Raw genomic sequence first — 16,960 nt, forward strand, 5'->3', positions numbered from 1 at the left:
ACCTGATACAATCTGTGAAGTTCAAGCCATTGTTCAAGCAAAATTACTATTTCCTCACGAAGCCCGTTGGGGGCCTTCCATGCTGGACCTTGGACCACCCGTCCCTGCCTTTCCTCACAGCATAAAAGAACAGCCGGGTGTCCAGAGAGCACAGAGCAGACCCCGGGAGAGCCCTTGAAAACTACTATTCACTGATTTTTTATAGCCCAAAGCGAGTTAGATGGTATTTATCAGAATCTTTCTTTGTCCTTTTGCTAAATTATATTCTCCTGTCAGGTAAGTTCAGTTTTCATCATTCGATCACTAATTTTATTTAAATCTCAATGTACAATTATTATACATTTCATTCTGCCCTTTGCTGTGAAGCTCAATGTCATTTCTGAAAACAATCTCTCCCCCAGTGAAATGATGCAGTATTAAAAGGAAATTTTAAATCCTTCTGCTTTCTTTAACGAAGCGAAGAGGAAAACCTATAGAATGAATGGGACCTAGGAGAGGAATCAACCAAGTGCAAAGGGGCACATAGGGACAACCCCAAGTACAGTCTGGGGCAGACCCTATGTGGAATCTGGTTCAGACCAACGTTTAACAAGATTTCTCACTGAGATAAGAAAATGCAAATACTGAGTAGAACATTGATGATACTTATGAATGCGAGCCACTTTTTTTTGGTGTGATAACGTGATGCTGTTTTTCCAAAGGCTCTCTTATATTTTAGAGATAACTAATGAAATGCAGGCGTCCCAAAACAATGTATGCACACTTTAGCAGCTCATAGCTCAATTTTGAAAATGAAATGTATTTTAATAAACATTGTCTTTATAATTATTCAATGTGTGTGTATGCATTTTTTGGGGGGACACCCTATGTTTACAGCTGAACTAATATGAGGTGGAGGGTCTGCTACAGATGATTTGGGTTGGGATGGGGCTAGCAGTAGAGATGAAACAAGACTGGTGGCCAGCTGACCGTGACGGAAGCCAGGGAATGGGAACAGGAGGATTCTTACACGATTCCCTCTACTTCTGCAAATTTTACACGTGTCCACTTAAAAAATATTAAAAGTGAATAAAACTTCACAAAACCAAAGGAAAAAAAGCATTCTGTGAATGTCATTATCAGACCAGGACTAAGATAGTAGCATATGTGCATATGTCTTTACCCTGAAGACCAGCTAAAAGTATTAAAGAGCATTCAAATATCTTTCGTATGAAAAACCAAAACTTGTAGATTAAACCAACACTAGTATTATTATTTGGAATTCAACGTAGATGCGGCTCAAGTGTCACGACTCACCTTTTTCAAAGCACAAGCCTTTACTACTTTTTCATATCGTTCCTTTTCATATTTCTTCCCAAATAAAATATTACTCCTCACAGTTCCTGGAAACACCCAGGGCTGCTGAGCAACATATGCGACCTTTCCATTCACAGTGACCAGCCCCTGGCTCGGGGGCAGTTCCCGCAGCACAGCAGCTAACAGCGAAGACTGAAAGAGATGGCAAACAAAGCGTTACAGGCAACACTCAGACAGACAAGCTGCTGCAGGACAGCCTCCCCCCTGCCCTGGGGTTTCATCAACCTTACAGCCCTGATAGTGAAAACAGGACAAAGTAAAACCCTGGAAGCTGCAATGAAAAAATGTTAAATACCACTATTGGTCCGTATAAATTAATGGCTGATACGTGCTATTAATAAAATAAGAGTAGAACAAGCTCGCTCTGCCCAAAACTTTTCCCCCAAATGAAATGCTCTACTCTCAACCAAGACTAATTAAGGATGTTTAACTTTCTTAACTAACAGAGTGACCTGGTATGATATACACTGAGTGGCCAGATTATTATGATCTCTGAATGCATAATAATCTGGCCACTCAGTGTATATCCTATATTATAAACGGCTAATATACAAATTGTCCCCTCCACCAGGAGTTTGACCAGCAGGCAGGCTGGGCCAAACGCCCATGTCCCCTCCCCCTGACCAGGCTGGCCAGACCCCACCCATGCACGAATTCATGCACTGGGCCTCTAATACACACACACACACACACACACACACACACACACACACACACATATATCACTTAGTGGCCAGATTATTATGCATTCAGAGATCACAATAATCTGGCCACTCAGTGTACATCATAGGCCTAGTGTTTACTGCAGTTGTCCCAGCAACCAGGTAGCCTTTACTTCACAAAGACTTGTTCCTGCAAAGCTATGTGTACCTAATACATGCAATGCACCAGAAAAGATTATTTAAAGAACTCTGAAGAGAGTCATGTTTCTGAAGAACAAAAACCCATCATAAGAGAAATAACCCCCCTGTCTTTTTTATACAGCCTATGTTTAGATTTCTGTATGTTGTTGTTTCAGAACACACAAGACTAAGTATACACGCACATTTCCTTCAACAGCATACAGACGCGACTTCTGTAAGGTCTGCCCTGACAAAAAGAGGTCCCATTTTCTCAATCATTCCAGCCTGAACAGCTGTCACTTAAGTAATTTCCTTCACCGAGGTGGCCAACTTCCAGACAGGCAGTTCCCAACTGTGCCACTTGAATGGCCAAGGAGAAAAACATAATGTGCTGTGTCCAGATTTATTGGTCCATGCAACCTTCTTGCAAAAATGAACATTCCACGGAACACACTTTGAGAAAGGCCACTCTAGGTATACCCAACTCACACTTGTGTTACAGATGGCTTTGGGCTCCACCCTGAGATTTTAAGATGGGATGTGGCATTGCATCGAGCTGCCCAAAGACATTACAACTCACCTTTCCTGCTCCCACAGGTCCAACCACAGCTAACAATTCACCGGGTCTGACAGTGAAGGAAAGGTCTTTTAGGGTTGGGGTTTCTGATACCTACAAACGGAAGTTTACAAAAAAAGTGTCCATTTCAATAAAGTAAGACACATCAAATAGTTGAGGAAATAGTATAATAGTCATTGATACGTGCAGATAACCCACATCTTTCTCCTTCCTAATGCCTTTAGGAAGGCCTCTTCTTTTAACATAGCTCCTTAGGGACACTGCTCTGGACACAGGATGTAAGTAGAAAAGACAAAGCACCTTCTCCAAATGAAAACTTCTTGATGCGCACTATCTTATTAAAAAGAATATACTTCAACATTCAGTGTGAGAGGTTTTCATCATTTACAAGTTGTCATAACCCTTGGTTTTACTCTTATTTCATTCATCTCCACAAGGTGGCAGCATAAGTACACGGCATGCCTGTACTTCACTAATAAACAATTTGAAATCGTCACTAATCTCTCCATCCTCATTTGATGAAGACCAAGTCCATTCATTTCATGAATAAAATGCCAGTCGGGGGGACCTTCCCTCACCTACCTGTCGGGTTGTCTAGTGCAGTGGTCGGCAAACTCATTAGTCAACAGAGCCAAATATCAACAGTACAACGACTGAAATTTCTTTTGAGAGCCAAATTTTTTAAACTTACAACTATATAGGTAGGTACATTGTTATTAACTTAATTAGGGTACTCCTAAGCTGGCCTTTGCTAAAAACTCAAGGGGCCAAAGAGCCGCATGTGGCTCACGAGCCGCAGTTTGCCAACCACTGGTCTAGTGGAACTGGTTAGTCTTTCTCCTACGTGTGCTTCATCTTACCTCAGCTTCTCTCCAAACTCCCCAATGTCTGAGTCCATCCCCCACCCAGGGGTGCTTTCATTTGTTACACTCCCTAACTACCTCCTAGCAGGGGGCATAATCCATTCACAGGCAATGCCAACACAATAGAACAGGGTGATCTGTACTACAATGCAAGATGCAAAAAAGTCTGAGAACATAACATGTTAAGGTTCTTGAAAGAACAGAATAGCTCATTTCACAATGTAGCATAGTTTGGTACAAAAGAAATTTTGGTCATGGATCATAGAAAGGGGATATTAGCTACCTCAATGCATTCAATAGAGTACATCTCTATAATGAGTGTTAATGGTGCTCCCTATAAATGCTTAACAATGTATTATGGTGAGGAATACACAGCAGGAGGTAAATCTACTGTATTAAGGCAGGGCAGGTTAGGTGAGGCAGCCTGTGTGAGCTTCCATGTGCAAAGTGCAATGAGGTGGTTTTATGTATTAGGGATTTATTTTGCTGGAAATGGCGGACACTAAATTAAAAGCAGGTGACCACGAGGCAGGTGGCACAGGCACGAAAACACAGTCTATGGAGTCTGGGCCCCTGACCACTGGAGAAGGGAGAGCCGGCATGGGGGTGGGAAGGAGTGCCGGCCGCTCGGGCACCTGTTTGCTCCGGGCTCCATTTCTATGATCGGGCTGCCAGCTTCCTGAGAACTGCCATCAACTCCAGCTCAGCCCTTGGAGAGCACAGTCCAAAGCCAGGAGGCAGGAGCGAGAGAAGCTGGGACGTCCACCTGCTTCCAGCACCCTTACCACGACAGTCACCTCATCTCCGCAGGGCCAGCACCAGTACCACAGCCCTTCACATTGTAGTCCCTACGTCTGTGGGTTCTGCTCAAAACTGATGACCCTCTGGTCAATGTCACCTCCTCCCTGAGTTCCTATAGCCCCAGCGATGGAGTTTGGTTTCGCTTCTTGCGGTTGCTCATCTCTGGGTCACCTCCCCTGCCACCTATGTAACTAATTCCATGCCTGAAATTCCCTCTCCTGTGGTGTGGGCTCTGTTTTCCTGACTAATCCAGAAGGATGTGCACAGGGGACCACGCAACCAGGGAGAAAAGCATTTCAGCTTTTTGAAACTGAGTGTGCAAGTTTTGAGAACTTCTTGAGCGTGGCCCCGGGCTTGTTTTTCTTTCCCCATTTGCCTAGATGTCCTGTATAAACCAAGCACTGGGGAAATCCTGGTGATCCTGCCAGCTCAACCTGTCAGCTTGCCCCCCAGTGAAACCCTTAGACTGGGACTCACTGAGCTTACCGCGCCCGCCTGCTGCCTCCGCCCTGCTCTCGCTGCCACCAAAGTAGCCGGCACCATCCAGATGCTTAGCCTAGGGGAGCCCCCCTGTCTACCCCACAACAAAGATCCAAATCGTGGCTTCATCCAACATGTCATAACATGGTCTGCTAACAATCAAGGTTAAAAATGGACACTCTAATCCTGTAAATTCGAACATTACAAACTTACATATTTTAAGTTCAAAATGTGCTAATACCTTGAAAGTTCTCTTAAAAAGGAGACAAAGAGCAACGTGTCAAATGCCTTAGGCTGATTTTATACTTCGTCTCCGTTCAATGCAAACCTTGTTCCTGATTTTAAGAATTTTTATAACATACTTTCAGGAAATGAGCAATCACATCTGGTACCATCTGCATAATCCCAAAATTCTCTACTACATCTAAGTCACCAGTTGTCTTTTACCAGCCACGACCTCGTAATAAAGGATTTGTTACCTTATCCCAAAAAGCAGTAAAATCTTGCACATGCACTATCGTTTTACCGTCTGATGGTAGCTGATAGTCGCACTGTGTTACTTCATCAAGCAACAGAAAGTTCTACAGAAAAGGGAAAAATACAGATTGTTAAAACTGCAGGAACAAAATCACAAACAAAAATAACTGCTTTCCTGGAATTTGAAATACCAAAACTTTACACAGGGTACATGTCATTTTACCAAATGCACTTAAAGTGTTAGTTCACATCAGAACATATCCTATAATGTATTGTCCAGTTGAACCTTGAACAACTCAGGTTTGAACTGTGAGGGCCCATGGATTTTTCCAGTAAGTATGTACTGTAAAGGTAGTATTTATTTTCTCATAGTTTTCGTTATGTCTGCCAATCAACAGCAGGCTATTAGTAGTTAAGTTTAAGGGAGTCAAAAGTTACACACAGGTTTTCGACTGTGCGAGGGGGTCGGCGCCTCTAACCTCCATATTGTTCAAGGGTTAATTATATATTTTGGTATAAGTTTCATATATTTATATTTTTAGCACATATAATTATATAGTATACTGTAAACTGTATTTGTAGTACAGTATTAAATATAATAATATTACATATTATTATTGTTGCATATAATGTAATATAAATTACTAGAGGCCTGTTGCACGATATTCGAGCAAGAATAGGCCTTCCTTCCCCTGGCTTCACTCCCGGCCACCCAGGAGCCAATAAGTCCCCGTTCCCGGGCTGACCAGGAGCCACCAAGTCCCTGCTCCCAGGCTGCCCAGGAGCCAGCAAGTCCTTGCTCCCGGCAAGTCCTCACACAGCTCCTATAGCTCCCTCCGCCCTCCCCCTCCCTGTCATAGCAGGCGACCCACCCTGCCCAGCCACTCTGCGCCTGCATATGCAAATTAACCCTCCATCTTTGTCAGATTAATTTGCATACTCACTCCTGATTGGCTGTGGGCGTAGTGGAGGTATGGTCAATTTACATGTTTGTCTATTATTAGGTAAGATGTATCAGCAATATACTGTATATTAGAATTCATGACCTCCAGGTTATCTTGGTAACTTTCTCAACAAGTGTACTAATAACCCTGAAGAGATAATATTGTTGTTACAAACCTGAACACATTTATAACCTGGGCATTTTTATTGCTTTACTTTTGCATTACTAACAATAAACACAAGAGTTGGTAGGAAATGATTCCATAAATATTTACTGAATCACACCCTGTGCCAAGCACCATTCGACGTGCCAGGAACACAGAGACAAAGGCCATTCCAGGCCTTTAGGGGATCGGGCTGGCGCCGGAGCACAGGCTGGGAACACAGGCTGGGAATACACGACCAAAGACTGAAACCATGAATGAAAGCCCCGACTGTGCTGCTTAGCTGTTGCGACCTTGAACTTGGCGGACACTCAAGTGCATACTGCTTGCTCCTCGTGTGTATCAAATCAATATATCACCACTTGTCATTAACCATCACTGTTTTAAAAGTAAAACAAACTAAGTATCTATCTTTTAAAAAATATTTCATGAGCACCTTTTCACAATCACTCGTCTTTTCTCCTTAGTAAGTGCCCTCTCCTCAGCAGCAGGAATGGCCATGTCTTCCACCTCTTGCTATTTTCCAGGGTAGTTAGGGACTATTCAATACTGGGTAGCTGAATAAAACAGTCCTGATAACCACTGCAAATCTAACATAACGACACAGAGGAGCACTTCCTCTTGCTGTGCAAATCTACACTAATAAAAGAGAAATATGCATCACTTCATGATGCCCACCAGCCAATCAGGAGTGAGTATGCAAATTAACCTCGTTGCCTCCCTGAAGACTGACCATAGGGAGGAGGCAGCTCCCAGCACAGCCTGCTTGGCTTTCGCCACAGTGTGGAGAAGACAGGCCCTGTAGAGAGCAGAGAACCATGGGGAGTGGGCCTAAGCCATCAGTAGGACATCCCCTGAGGGCTCCCAGATTGGAGAGAGTGCAGGTCAGGCTGAGGGACACACACACACACACCCCCGCCCCATGCACGAATTTCATGCACCGGGCCTCTAGTGCTAGACATAATGAGAAAAGCTACACTGGTGCAGGAACTGAATAAGCTGAGACCACCACCACCACCTTCCACCCCCCAAAATATCTCAGAACCTATGGCAGACTGCTGACTGTCCTCAAAACCTGCTCTCAGGCTTCTGTGGTAACAACACCCCAATTTCCAGCTGCACGTGGCAGTCTAGAGAAGGACCTCTCTCCCCAGCCTCCCATGCAGATAAGGTAGCCCTGGGACTAAACGCAGACCAGTGGAGTGAACACGTCCAGCAACCTTTCTCTGCCCCACAGCCTGGGACTTGGGGGCGGCAGTCAGCTTGCTCAAGTCCCCACGCAGGGGAGTAACAAGAAAGAGTCTGCGTCCCTGGTACCATAAAGGATCCTACTAGCCAGGGACTTGTCATGGAGTGAATTCTGTCCTCCACAAAAGTTATGTTGAAGTTAGAGGGTGATTACAGAAGTAATTCATTAAGGGGTGGTCATGCTGGAGTATGGTGGGACCCCCAAACCCATATGACTGGGATCCTTATAAAAAGGGAAGAGAAATGCAGAGGCAAACGCACAGGCAGAGAACAGCCACATGAGAGAGACTGGAATGACGTGTTACAAGCCAGGGAGCACCAAGGGTTTGCCGGCAACCACCAGAAGCTGGGAAAGGCAAGGAAGGATTCCCTCCTACACTTTAGAGCAGGGTTGAGGAACATCCGGCCCGCGGGACATATAAAGCCCACGAAATCATTTGGTCTGGCCCTGCCAAGGCATGAGGGGTGAGTTAATTAAATGTTTGAGCAAATATAGCAGGCTAATTTTTAAGTTGATAATTTTATATGGCCTGCGAATGATGCTATAAATATCCGAATCGCCCTTGGCAGAAAAAAAAATATTCCCACACATGCTTTAGAGGGATTGTGACCCGGCTGACACCTTGATTTCAGACGTCGAGCCTCCAGAACTCTGAAACAATGAATTTTTGCTGTTTTAAGCCACCCAAGGCTGTGGTACTTTGCTCCTGCAGCCCCAGGAAACGAATACAGAACCTTACAAGGATGTTTGCCTGAGCGGAAAGGAAAGTCCCCTGTGTAAGCAGCTTTAACATGGGTGTTCTAGAACCCATAGGCAAACCTAATCCCAACCGGTATAGGAGGCCACTGAAATTAGCACGTGAAAGACAAAACAGCACATAAAGAAGTCACCTGCTAAAAATTGTAAACACCCTTAATATTTTTGTCTGTGATTCCGAAAAGCTCCCAATGCGATGCCCTACTTCAAAAGAACAGCTGGTAAACACTGGAAATGAAAGTGTCTCTGTAGGAAAAGGAAAATATGAACCTCTGCATTCCTCTCGAAGGCCCAGCAAGCATGAGGCACGATCTGCTCATTCAGTCCTTCATTCACCCACCCACCCAGACCCGCTGAGAACCTACTCAAGACCTGGCTTTTCCTACCTGCCCAAGCCCATGTCTAGGCAGGAAGGCCGGATGGACACTGTGGTCTGAGGACACCGCTGCAGGCTTTAGACCCACTGCCTGACTTCTCTCTGCACACCTCCCCTTCCCTAGTCAACCGACTACCAACTCTTACCTGTTCTACCACAATCCACCACTCTCTCCAACCCTCCATTCCTCTGGAAACAGCATTAATTCCAGGATCTCACTCACTATTAATCATTGAAAATACTGGCATAACTTCTTTTGCCCTCTCCCTACATCTGCTGATTCCTTCCCCAGCACTCTCCAACACCACTCCCTACTGACCTCCTTAAGACTCCTCTGAGAAAGTTCAACATGCTTAAAACCTTTTAGGGACCCCATCCCCACCTAAGTCCATGCTCCCAAAGTGGCCTCAGCCTTGATCCTACCCACCCTTCTGAGTCCATCTCAAATACTAACCCTCCTAGAAAGCATTTCAGAATGCACCCCCACCCCACACCCCACACCCAGCCACTGTCACTGCCCTCCCTACCTCGGAATCCCCAGAGGGACTTTAAATCTGGAAGAGGGTAGAGACTATAATATCACACAGTTGACAACCACAGTCTCAATTCCACCTAATGCCGAGCCTCACACAGAGTCAGCATATCACAGTATCTACTGGAGGAATGAACAGACTATATAGTTGGTTCAAGTGAGTCAATCCATTGAGTACATGGCTACAGCCTTAACGCAGTTAACATGCAACAAGCAAAGGTAACGTGTTATAAATCTCATCTACACAGAATAAAATTCGCATTTTAGCGTAAATGTATGACCATCACATAAAATTCAACAGTCAGTGTGTGCACTAGAATAGAAATTTCCTACTTTAAAAAGAAAAAGATAAGAAAAACTATGTACGAAGTGAGGAAGTAAATCTATTGAGCACTTTCCATAAAGAGGTCTGAGTGGAGAAAGAAGTCACAATCTTCCAGCTTGTAAAGGAGCCAGCAGTGCTGGGTGGATTCTCCTCTAGCACTCGCGCTGATGAAAAAGCTGAAATTAAACTGCCATTTGAGCCACGAAGTGCATACACAGAAAAGGTCATGTGGCAAAGTATCAGACGCTGGAAATGGAGCCAAAAAGACTGACTTCAGAGTGGTTGGTAGGCAAAAACTTAAGCCACTTTGGGAACAATATAACCTCAGAGACAAATTTTACGGCTTGCAGAAGCCGCTGAAGATGTTCAGGGCTTTGAAGTTAAGACAAGATCTTTTATAATCCTACTAGAGGCCCGATGCACAAAATTCCTGCAAGAATAGGCCTTCCTTCCCCTTGCTACTGGCTCCAGCTTCCCTCTGGTACCCGGGACCTGGGCTTCCCTCACAGCCCCGGCTTCATCCGGAAGATCGTCTGGCTGGCCAGTCTAATTAGCATATTACGCTTTTATTATTATAGATTATTATTATAGATTGGAGTCATCCGATGCCAGTTGAAAACTTTGATTCCACAGAAACAGGAAACCTTTGGAGATCTCCGCAGGAAGACTAAATGATTACAACAACACTTAAGGAAACAATCCACATGCCAGAAGATGCTAAGAAGGCAATGTTACAAGGCTTAAGAAACTAGGGTTCTGGGGAGAATCCTAGTTCTCCTCCTTACAAGCTATGTGGGGATGGGCACACTATTTCACCCGTAAAGCGGGTTCCCTACTGCTCATCTCCTTCAACACCGCTGGGATTAAATGAGATGGTGTGACAGGGCTTCAGGAGTGTCTGGGCCACAGGCAGCACATGCAGCAGCATGAACACAGTATGTATGCAAAGCCACCACCTGGGGAAGTAACAGTGCACACTCAACGAGGAAGCGACGTAAAAGAAACTGTATTGAACCCCACGGACCATCCCTTAACAAAGTTGCTAGAAACCCCTGTCAGGGAAGGAAAAAAGAAACACAGGGGCCAGAACTGACCCTCTATGACCCATCTGTTTTATGGGTAATGCTGTTTTGTGTGGGTTTTTTTTAACAGTATAGAAATTTAATCATAAAACATCTCAGCTTTTAGGGCAAGAACTTCCCCCTACCGGATAGCGCAATGCTATCTGACAAGACTAAAGATCTATTCGTGGGCATTCACTGTGGTGGAGACGCAGGAACAAAACCAAGTAGATTTCTGGCCAAGCCCAGACACGTGGGTTCCTGCCCTGGCACAGAGCCAATGCATCTTCATTTTAGACGTATTCATACATACAGATTCCTCGTCACCGACTGTGTCCTGGGCCCTTAACCTGGTGAGGTACATTAGTTGCCCTCAGCAATGTAGGGACAGCTAGTTAGGAAAGGGCAACAGTGGCTATGGTGGGGGTAAAACCAAATTTGAAAGGCAGAGGCTGGGGCAGGAAAAAAAAGGCAGAAAAGGGACCAGGGACCACAAAGCGAGGTCCAAAAGGCAGACCGAGAAATCACAGGCAAAGCAGCGAGGAGGAAAGGATCGCTTTTTTTTAAACAGAGAGAAATAAGTGACATGTAAGCCATTCTTCCGGTCCAAGGAGCAGAGACCTTCCAGCAACTCTTTCCTTCCCAGCCCAGAGACGAATCCCATGTACCCCAGGACTGTGTGCCGTCCCCACCTAGTCATTCCGGTTAGCACGGGAGACAAACTCCGGTTCCCTCTCCTGCAGTTATGACTTGGACATCAAGGGTCCTGTGCTGCGACGTTAACGCCGCCCATAAATCATCAGCGACGCTTACGTTATTTGTGATGCCCCTACCTGAGGAAACGGGGGAGAGTATGTACGACATTTTGGAGTGACTGCAGATTTGGCACTAAGTACAAGGAGGCGTGATTTTACTTACAACCCGCCGACAACTTTAAAAAGTTACTTGTCAACAAACCTGGACCCTGCTGATGGTGACCAAGGCCTCCGACACCTTCTCGATGGCCGAGGGGAAGAAGAGAGTGACCGTCAACCGCACGGCCCCATAGAGCGTCACCGCCACGAACACGCGGCTGGCTGTGATCTCGTTGCCAAGGAGCACGTAGGCAGTGAAGGTCACGAAAACGATGATTTTGCTTGACACGAAGAATGATGCCAGATTCATTCCTCTCAGGTAGGAGCTTCTCAAGATCTTGGAAATTTCCTTCCTAGGAAAGAGTAGGTTATGTTTTAAGGGGAAGCATCGACAGCCAGCTCATGAAATGAATTCAAGTGTGGCCTCTTCTGCGGGTGGCCTCTTTCTAAGGAGAGGACAAACTTGACAATAACCATTCAACAGTTCCCACCCCGGGGCCAGCTCCCACACGAGAACGGCACGCTCCATACACACTCACTCATCCAACCACATGCAGGACCGATTGTGCACTTGAACATTTTGGGTCAATCAGACTGGGTTTGAACATTCATTCGTGAGCACAGGTCGTGCTCCAGGCACCTCGCTGATGACACAGAGATGCAGCCTGTCCCTTCCAGGAGCAAAGTAACTCGTTGGAAGAGAGAATAAACAACTGAAAACTTGTGAGACATCAAGATATTAGGCAGAAGTGGCCAGCACAGGCCAGGGCCGGGGGGCGGGAAGAGCACAGAGAAGAGGCATCTAACTGGGACCCGTGGACCCATGAACCAGTGGAGTCAGGGTGAGGCACACGCACAGGACCTGAGAAGCAGAGCCCGAGTCGGTTGGGGGTCAGAGAAGAATCACAATGGGAGTGCTGTGGGCTTATGAGAAATATGGAAAATGTGGTGGATATACACAAAAACTTACCTCCTCAAATCGGTAATAAGGTCTGCAAATGGCTTTTCCCAAGCATACATTTTTATTATTCTTATGCCAGTTATAACTTCATTCATGGTTCTGATCCTGACGTCTGTGAACGTGGCAGTCTTACTCCTAAGGGGACAGATGTGGGAGATGAGCCATGGTGACCACTGCCAACTTCCCTCATCAGCAGAGGGCACAGGCAGAGACCAGGGATCGAAGGATTCCCTACAGCTCTTTTGCACTGAGAACAGGGGCAGGTCCTACTCAAAACACAAATGGGGAAAGACTTCAACTGGGAAGTCAACAGTTCAAGAAGTAATTTGGAGAGCTTGCAATACCTGCTGAGGAAGATGTGAGAAATGAGTCAGATACAACCTATCTGCTCAAGGAGGTCATGGTTGGGTAGGGAAGGAAGAAAAAGCACCCAATCTGCCCAGCAGGTGTGAGTCAGTGGTTGAGTGTCGACCCATGAGCCAGGAAGTCACAGTTCAGTTCCTGCTCCGGGCACATGCTAGGGTTGTGGGCTCGATTCCCAGTAGGGGGCATGCAGGAGGCAGCCGATCAATGGTTCTCTGTCATCATTGATGTTTCTCTCTCTCCCACTTCCTTCCTCTCTGAAGTCAATAAAAACATGTTTAAAAAAAAGAAAAAAGCACACCTGATTCTAATAAGAACAACAATTGACTATACTGTAATAAATTAGGAATGAAGTGCTGGGGAGCAGAAAAGAGAGAGCTTGTTAATTTACTGGGAAAGGAAAGAGCAAAAAAGCTTCAGAATTCTGGTAGCATTACAACAGTCCTCGAAGGATCGGGAACATTCCTTCATGGCAAAGAAGGAAAAGAACATGCCAAGTAGAGAAAAGTACCAGGTTTCAAGGCACAAAGAAAAGAACTCAATGTGCTTCAAACAACGTATCTCCATCCCCCTGACAACCTTGGCAATGACCCATTTCCAACCCTCAGCAGTCTGCTTCATGGCTAATTCATCACCATTAGGCTCTTCATCACTGGACACTTTTCAATCACATCCACTGTTAGGACTGCGGGACGTTATGAAGACATTAATTAAGATCAAGCTCCTTGGGGAGCTTATAACTAATGGAAACAGCGAATTGTTACAAAAACGACACACGCTGCAAATGGCTCTAACACAAGCATAATAAAAGTATATGCAGCTGGAACTGGGCCCATAAGGTATCTAAATGTATTACTAGTTGATAATTTTTAAATAACTTCGATGCATGTAAATTCTGCTGAAGTACGCTCTACTTATTGAGAATCGGTCCCCAAAATGCTAGCCAAGAGGGACCAGCAAGTGCCTTCCCCGTTCCTGCTACAAGATTAGCTTTCAGATTAAGGCTGGGGCCCCACTCTCTAAGGCTACAAGGCAAAGAAGAGACCACAGAGGGCATTTGTTCTGTTTTTAAACAAAAGCATTGGGCAGGCTGTGCATGTTACCAAATCCATGTTACTTTATTACAAGAGGACCCATCCACGTCTCTTACCGGAAGGACGAAAACAACTTCCCCACGCAGCTTTGCAAAGGCAGGAGGATAATTAGCACGGCCATCCCGGCGAGACACGATATTCCTATCTCCAACCAGAGCAGGACAGTCACAGCGACGGCCTGCAGGGGGCCCGCCCACAGGAAGTGCAAGAACACGGTGACCTTCGGAAAAAAGACAAAGCCTTTGTAGGACTATTTAAAAACAAAACCAGTGAGAGATACGGTAGAGAAACAATCTGCTCTGAACGAACAGAACAGACGAGAACCCAAACAGAAGTGATCACACTGGACTTTCAACCGGCTACAGCAAAAGAAGCCACCACGGGCACACCCAGGGACAACCTGACCAGCAGCACTGGAAGGAAGATCTCGGCTTTGTCTTCCCCACAGATGAGCTCAGGGCTCCCCCAAACGCTGCCATACAATCCAGCCCACCTCCCCTAGGCCCTCCATCACCCAGGAAGAGCCTATAGTAGAGTCCATACCACATGCTGCAGTGATTCCTCGTGTACTGATCTACCTGGTAGACTGTGGCTTCTCTGGGGCAAAAAGTCTTAGTCATCCCTAAACCTGAGCAGGAACCCTAGTTCGTTTTTGATAAATGAATGGTTCAAAGAGAAGTGATCTAGTACAATACAGATCTGACCAGCAGCTATGATGTCCTGGATAAGGGGATATGTTCACCAGGTAAGTGGAAAACGAGAGTGTAGAGGGTTAGAGGAGAGGAGGCTGCTTCTGGCTAGGGACCACCATCTGCCATTATTTATTGAAGGCTTCGTACACAGCAGGCATGTGGAAACAGGACAGTCAGTATTCAGGACACAGAGGCAAAAACAATCCCTACCCACCAGGAGTTCCTCGGCAGCGGTCGCCAACCTTTCGGACCTCGCGGACCACCAGTTGGCAACCGCTGGTCTAGAGGAGGAAAAAGACTCAACCAATTACACCAGCACAAGGTGCTAAGAAACCCAGTAAGACTATTGGGTACATTTAAGCAAGCTGGGCAAGAACACTGCTGTCTGCCTTTTTACAATTGAATTATGTGGTGGGCAACATTAGAAAAACAAAACTCTCATCTACAGGACAGCACATATTTCATCTAAGATGCACACCAAAAAAAATGAAAGTTAAATTATTTATTTATGTATGTATGTATTTATTTATTTATTTATTAAAAGCCTCATGTCCAAAACAGAATCCTGGCCCGTGGTGAACGAGATAGGAAGGATGGGAAATGAAACAGGACCGCTCAGGTGCAGCTTACCTGATCAAACTTGTTCACGTCGTTAGACAGCAGATTGACGATCTGGCCGATGGTGGTCTTGCCCATGGCCGTGTGATTAAGGCGAAGTGCCTGAAAACAGGAGAGGGAAAGAGAAGTATATTCCCACGGTGATACCAAGACACACTTAGAAAGCAGCAAAACGGAGAGCATTTTCGTTGGGTCTTGCCTGGTGTGTGAAGACAAGCAGGATGACCCATTACAGCAGGGCTGTAGGGACTGGGGTTTAACCTTCTACTCCTCAATGTTGTGGCAGCCACAGCCCACAAGGACAGCAAAGGCAGGAGTAGGAGGCAGGGAAAAATCCCCCACTTCATTTTTTTTATAAATGTGGACATGTCCAAAGTCTAAAAAACAATGAGTTTATACTTAGTAGCCAACTCAAGTAATTTTCAGCCAGCCCAGCTGGCGTGGCTCAATGGTTGAGCATAAACCTATGAACCAGGAGGTCAAGATTCGATTCCTGGTCACATGCCTGGGTTGCGGGCTCCATACCCAGTGTGGGGACGTGCAGGAGGCAGCCAATCAATGATTTTCATCATTGATGTTTCTATCTCTCTCTCCCTCTTCCTTCCTCTTGCATGAAATCAATAAAAACGTTTTGTTTTGCTTTTTCTGTGTGTGCACACGGTTTGATTATTTATTTGTCCTTTGAGAACAAGTGTACTGTGAACAGCTCTTATATAAGTTTCTGATAAAAATTTAAATCAATACTTGCAGCCAAATTAGATGAGGGTAGGAAAAAAATTGAGAGGACTTGGAATGCAAATCTGGAGTCAGTCTTTAATTCTGAGTGTGACACCCTTTAGACACTTCAGGTCTTGGTTTCCTTATTCTGTGACTGGAAATAGCTCCTCAACCCGCCTAAATCATAGGTTTCCAAAGAGCGAAATGACAAATATTTCTTGTCTAGAATGTGTAGGACACCAACGGGACAAGATATGTACAAGCACCTGAAATTCAAGTGTGAACTGGACAGGAAGAACAAGAGCACAGGGCAACAAGGAAGGTTTCAACCGAGTGACACTGGGTGGGAGGAGGGAGGTAGACCTTGGGCGATGAAGAGAAACAGCTATGTGGAGGGAAGAGAAGGGCATTGCGGGTGAAAGGAACAGCATGCATAGAAGTCAGGGAAAGGAAAAGGTGAAGGCTGCTGAATGAAGAACACTCAAAATCCGGCTTGAAAGGTGGGCTGGGAAACTGCTAGAGTTTGAAAGGCAAGATGAAACAGTGAAATTTACATTAGAGTGAGAAACTCAACTTTGGAAAGATTAAACTGTGGAAGTGATTGGCCAGGAGATATTTATAAGAAGGGAAAATTCTCCAGGCAAGAGGTAATGAGACAGTGCACTAGGATTGTGTGAATGGAAAGAAAGGGCCAGACATAATGAGAACAATTAGAAAAGTAAAATGTAATACCTTAATCAATAAAGAAATTTTAAAAAGTAAAAATAAAAAAAATGTAAAAAAAAAAATTAAAGTGAAAATGCTAGGCAAATACAAGTGAAACAGTCACAAAATATGAAGAAGGGAGGGAGAAATAGAAT

General features: G+C 45.2%; 1 protein-coding gene across 2 annotated transcripts in view; it reads right to left on the bottom strand.

Moving 5' to 3' along the window:
• ABCC4 (ATP binding cassette subfamily C member 4) overlaps nt 1–16,960 on the bottom strand; it is a 234,138-nt gene that overhangs the window by 139,225 nt on the left and 77,953 nt on the right. For both annotated transcript variants that reach the window (XM_054719888.1, XM_008143997.3), the window contains 7 exons: nt 15,396–15,485; nt 14,130–14,293; nt 12,626–12,751; nt 11,759–12,008; nt 5,399–5,500; nt 2,779–2,868; nt 1,297–1,488 (listed from right to left, as the gene is read on the bottom strand). In XM_054719888.1, the coding sequence (XP_054575863.1) occupies nt 1,297–1,488; nt 2,779–2,868; nt 5,399–5,500; nt 11,759–12,008; nt 12,626–12,751; nt 14,130–14,293; nt 15,396–15,485 (1,014 nt within the window). The remainder of the gene's footprint in view (nt 1–1,296; nt 1,489–2,778; nt 2,869–5,398; nt 5,501–11,758; nt 12,009–12,625; nt 12,752–14,129; nt 14,294–15,395; nt 15,486–16,960) is intronic.

The sequence above is a fragment of the Eptesicus fuscus genome, chromosome 8 (assembly GCF_027574615.1).
Source record: "Eptesicus fuscus isolate TK198812 chromosome 8, DD_ASM_mEF_20220401, whole genome shotgun sequence".
Taxonomy (NCBI): Eukaryota; Metazoa; Chordata; class Mammalia; order Chiroptera; family Vespertilionidae; genus Eptesicus; species Eptesicus fuscus.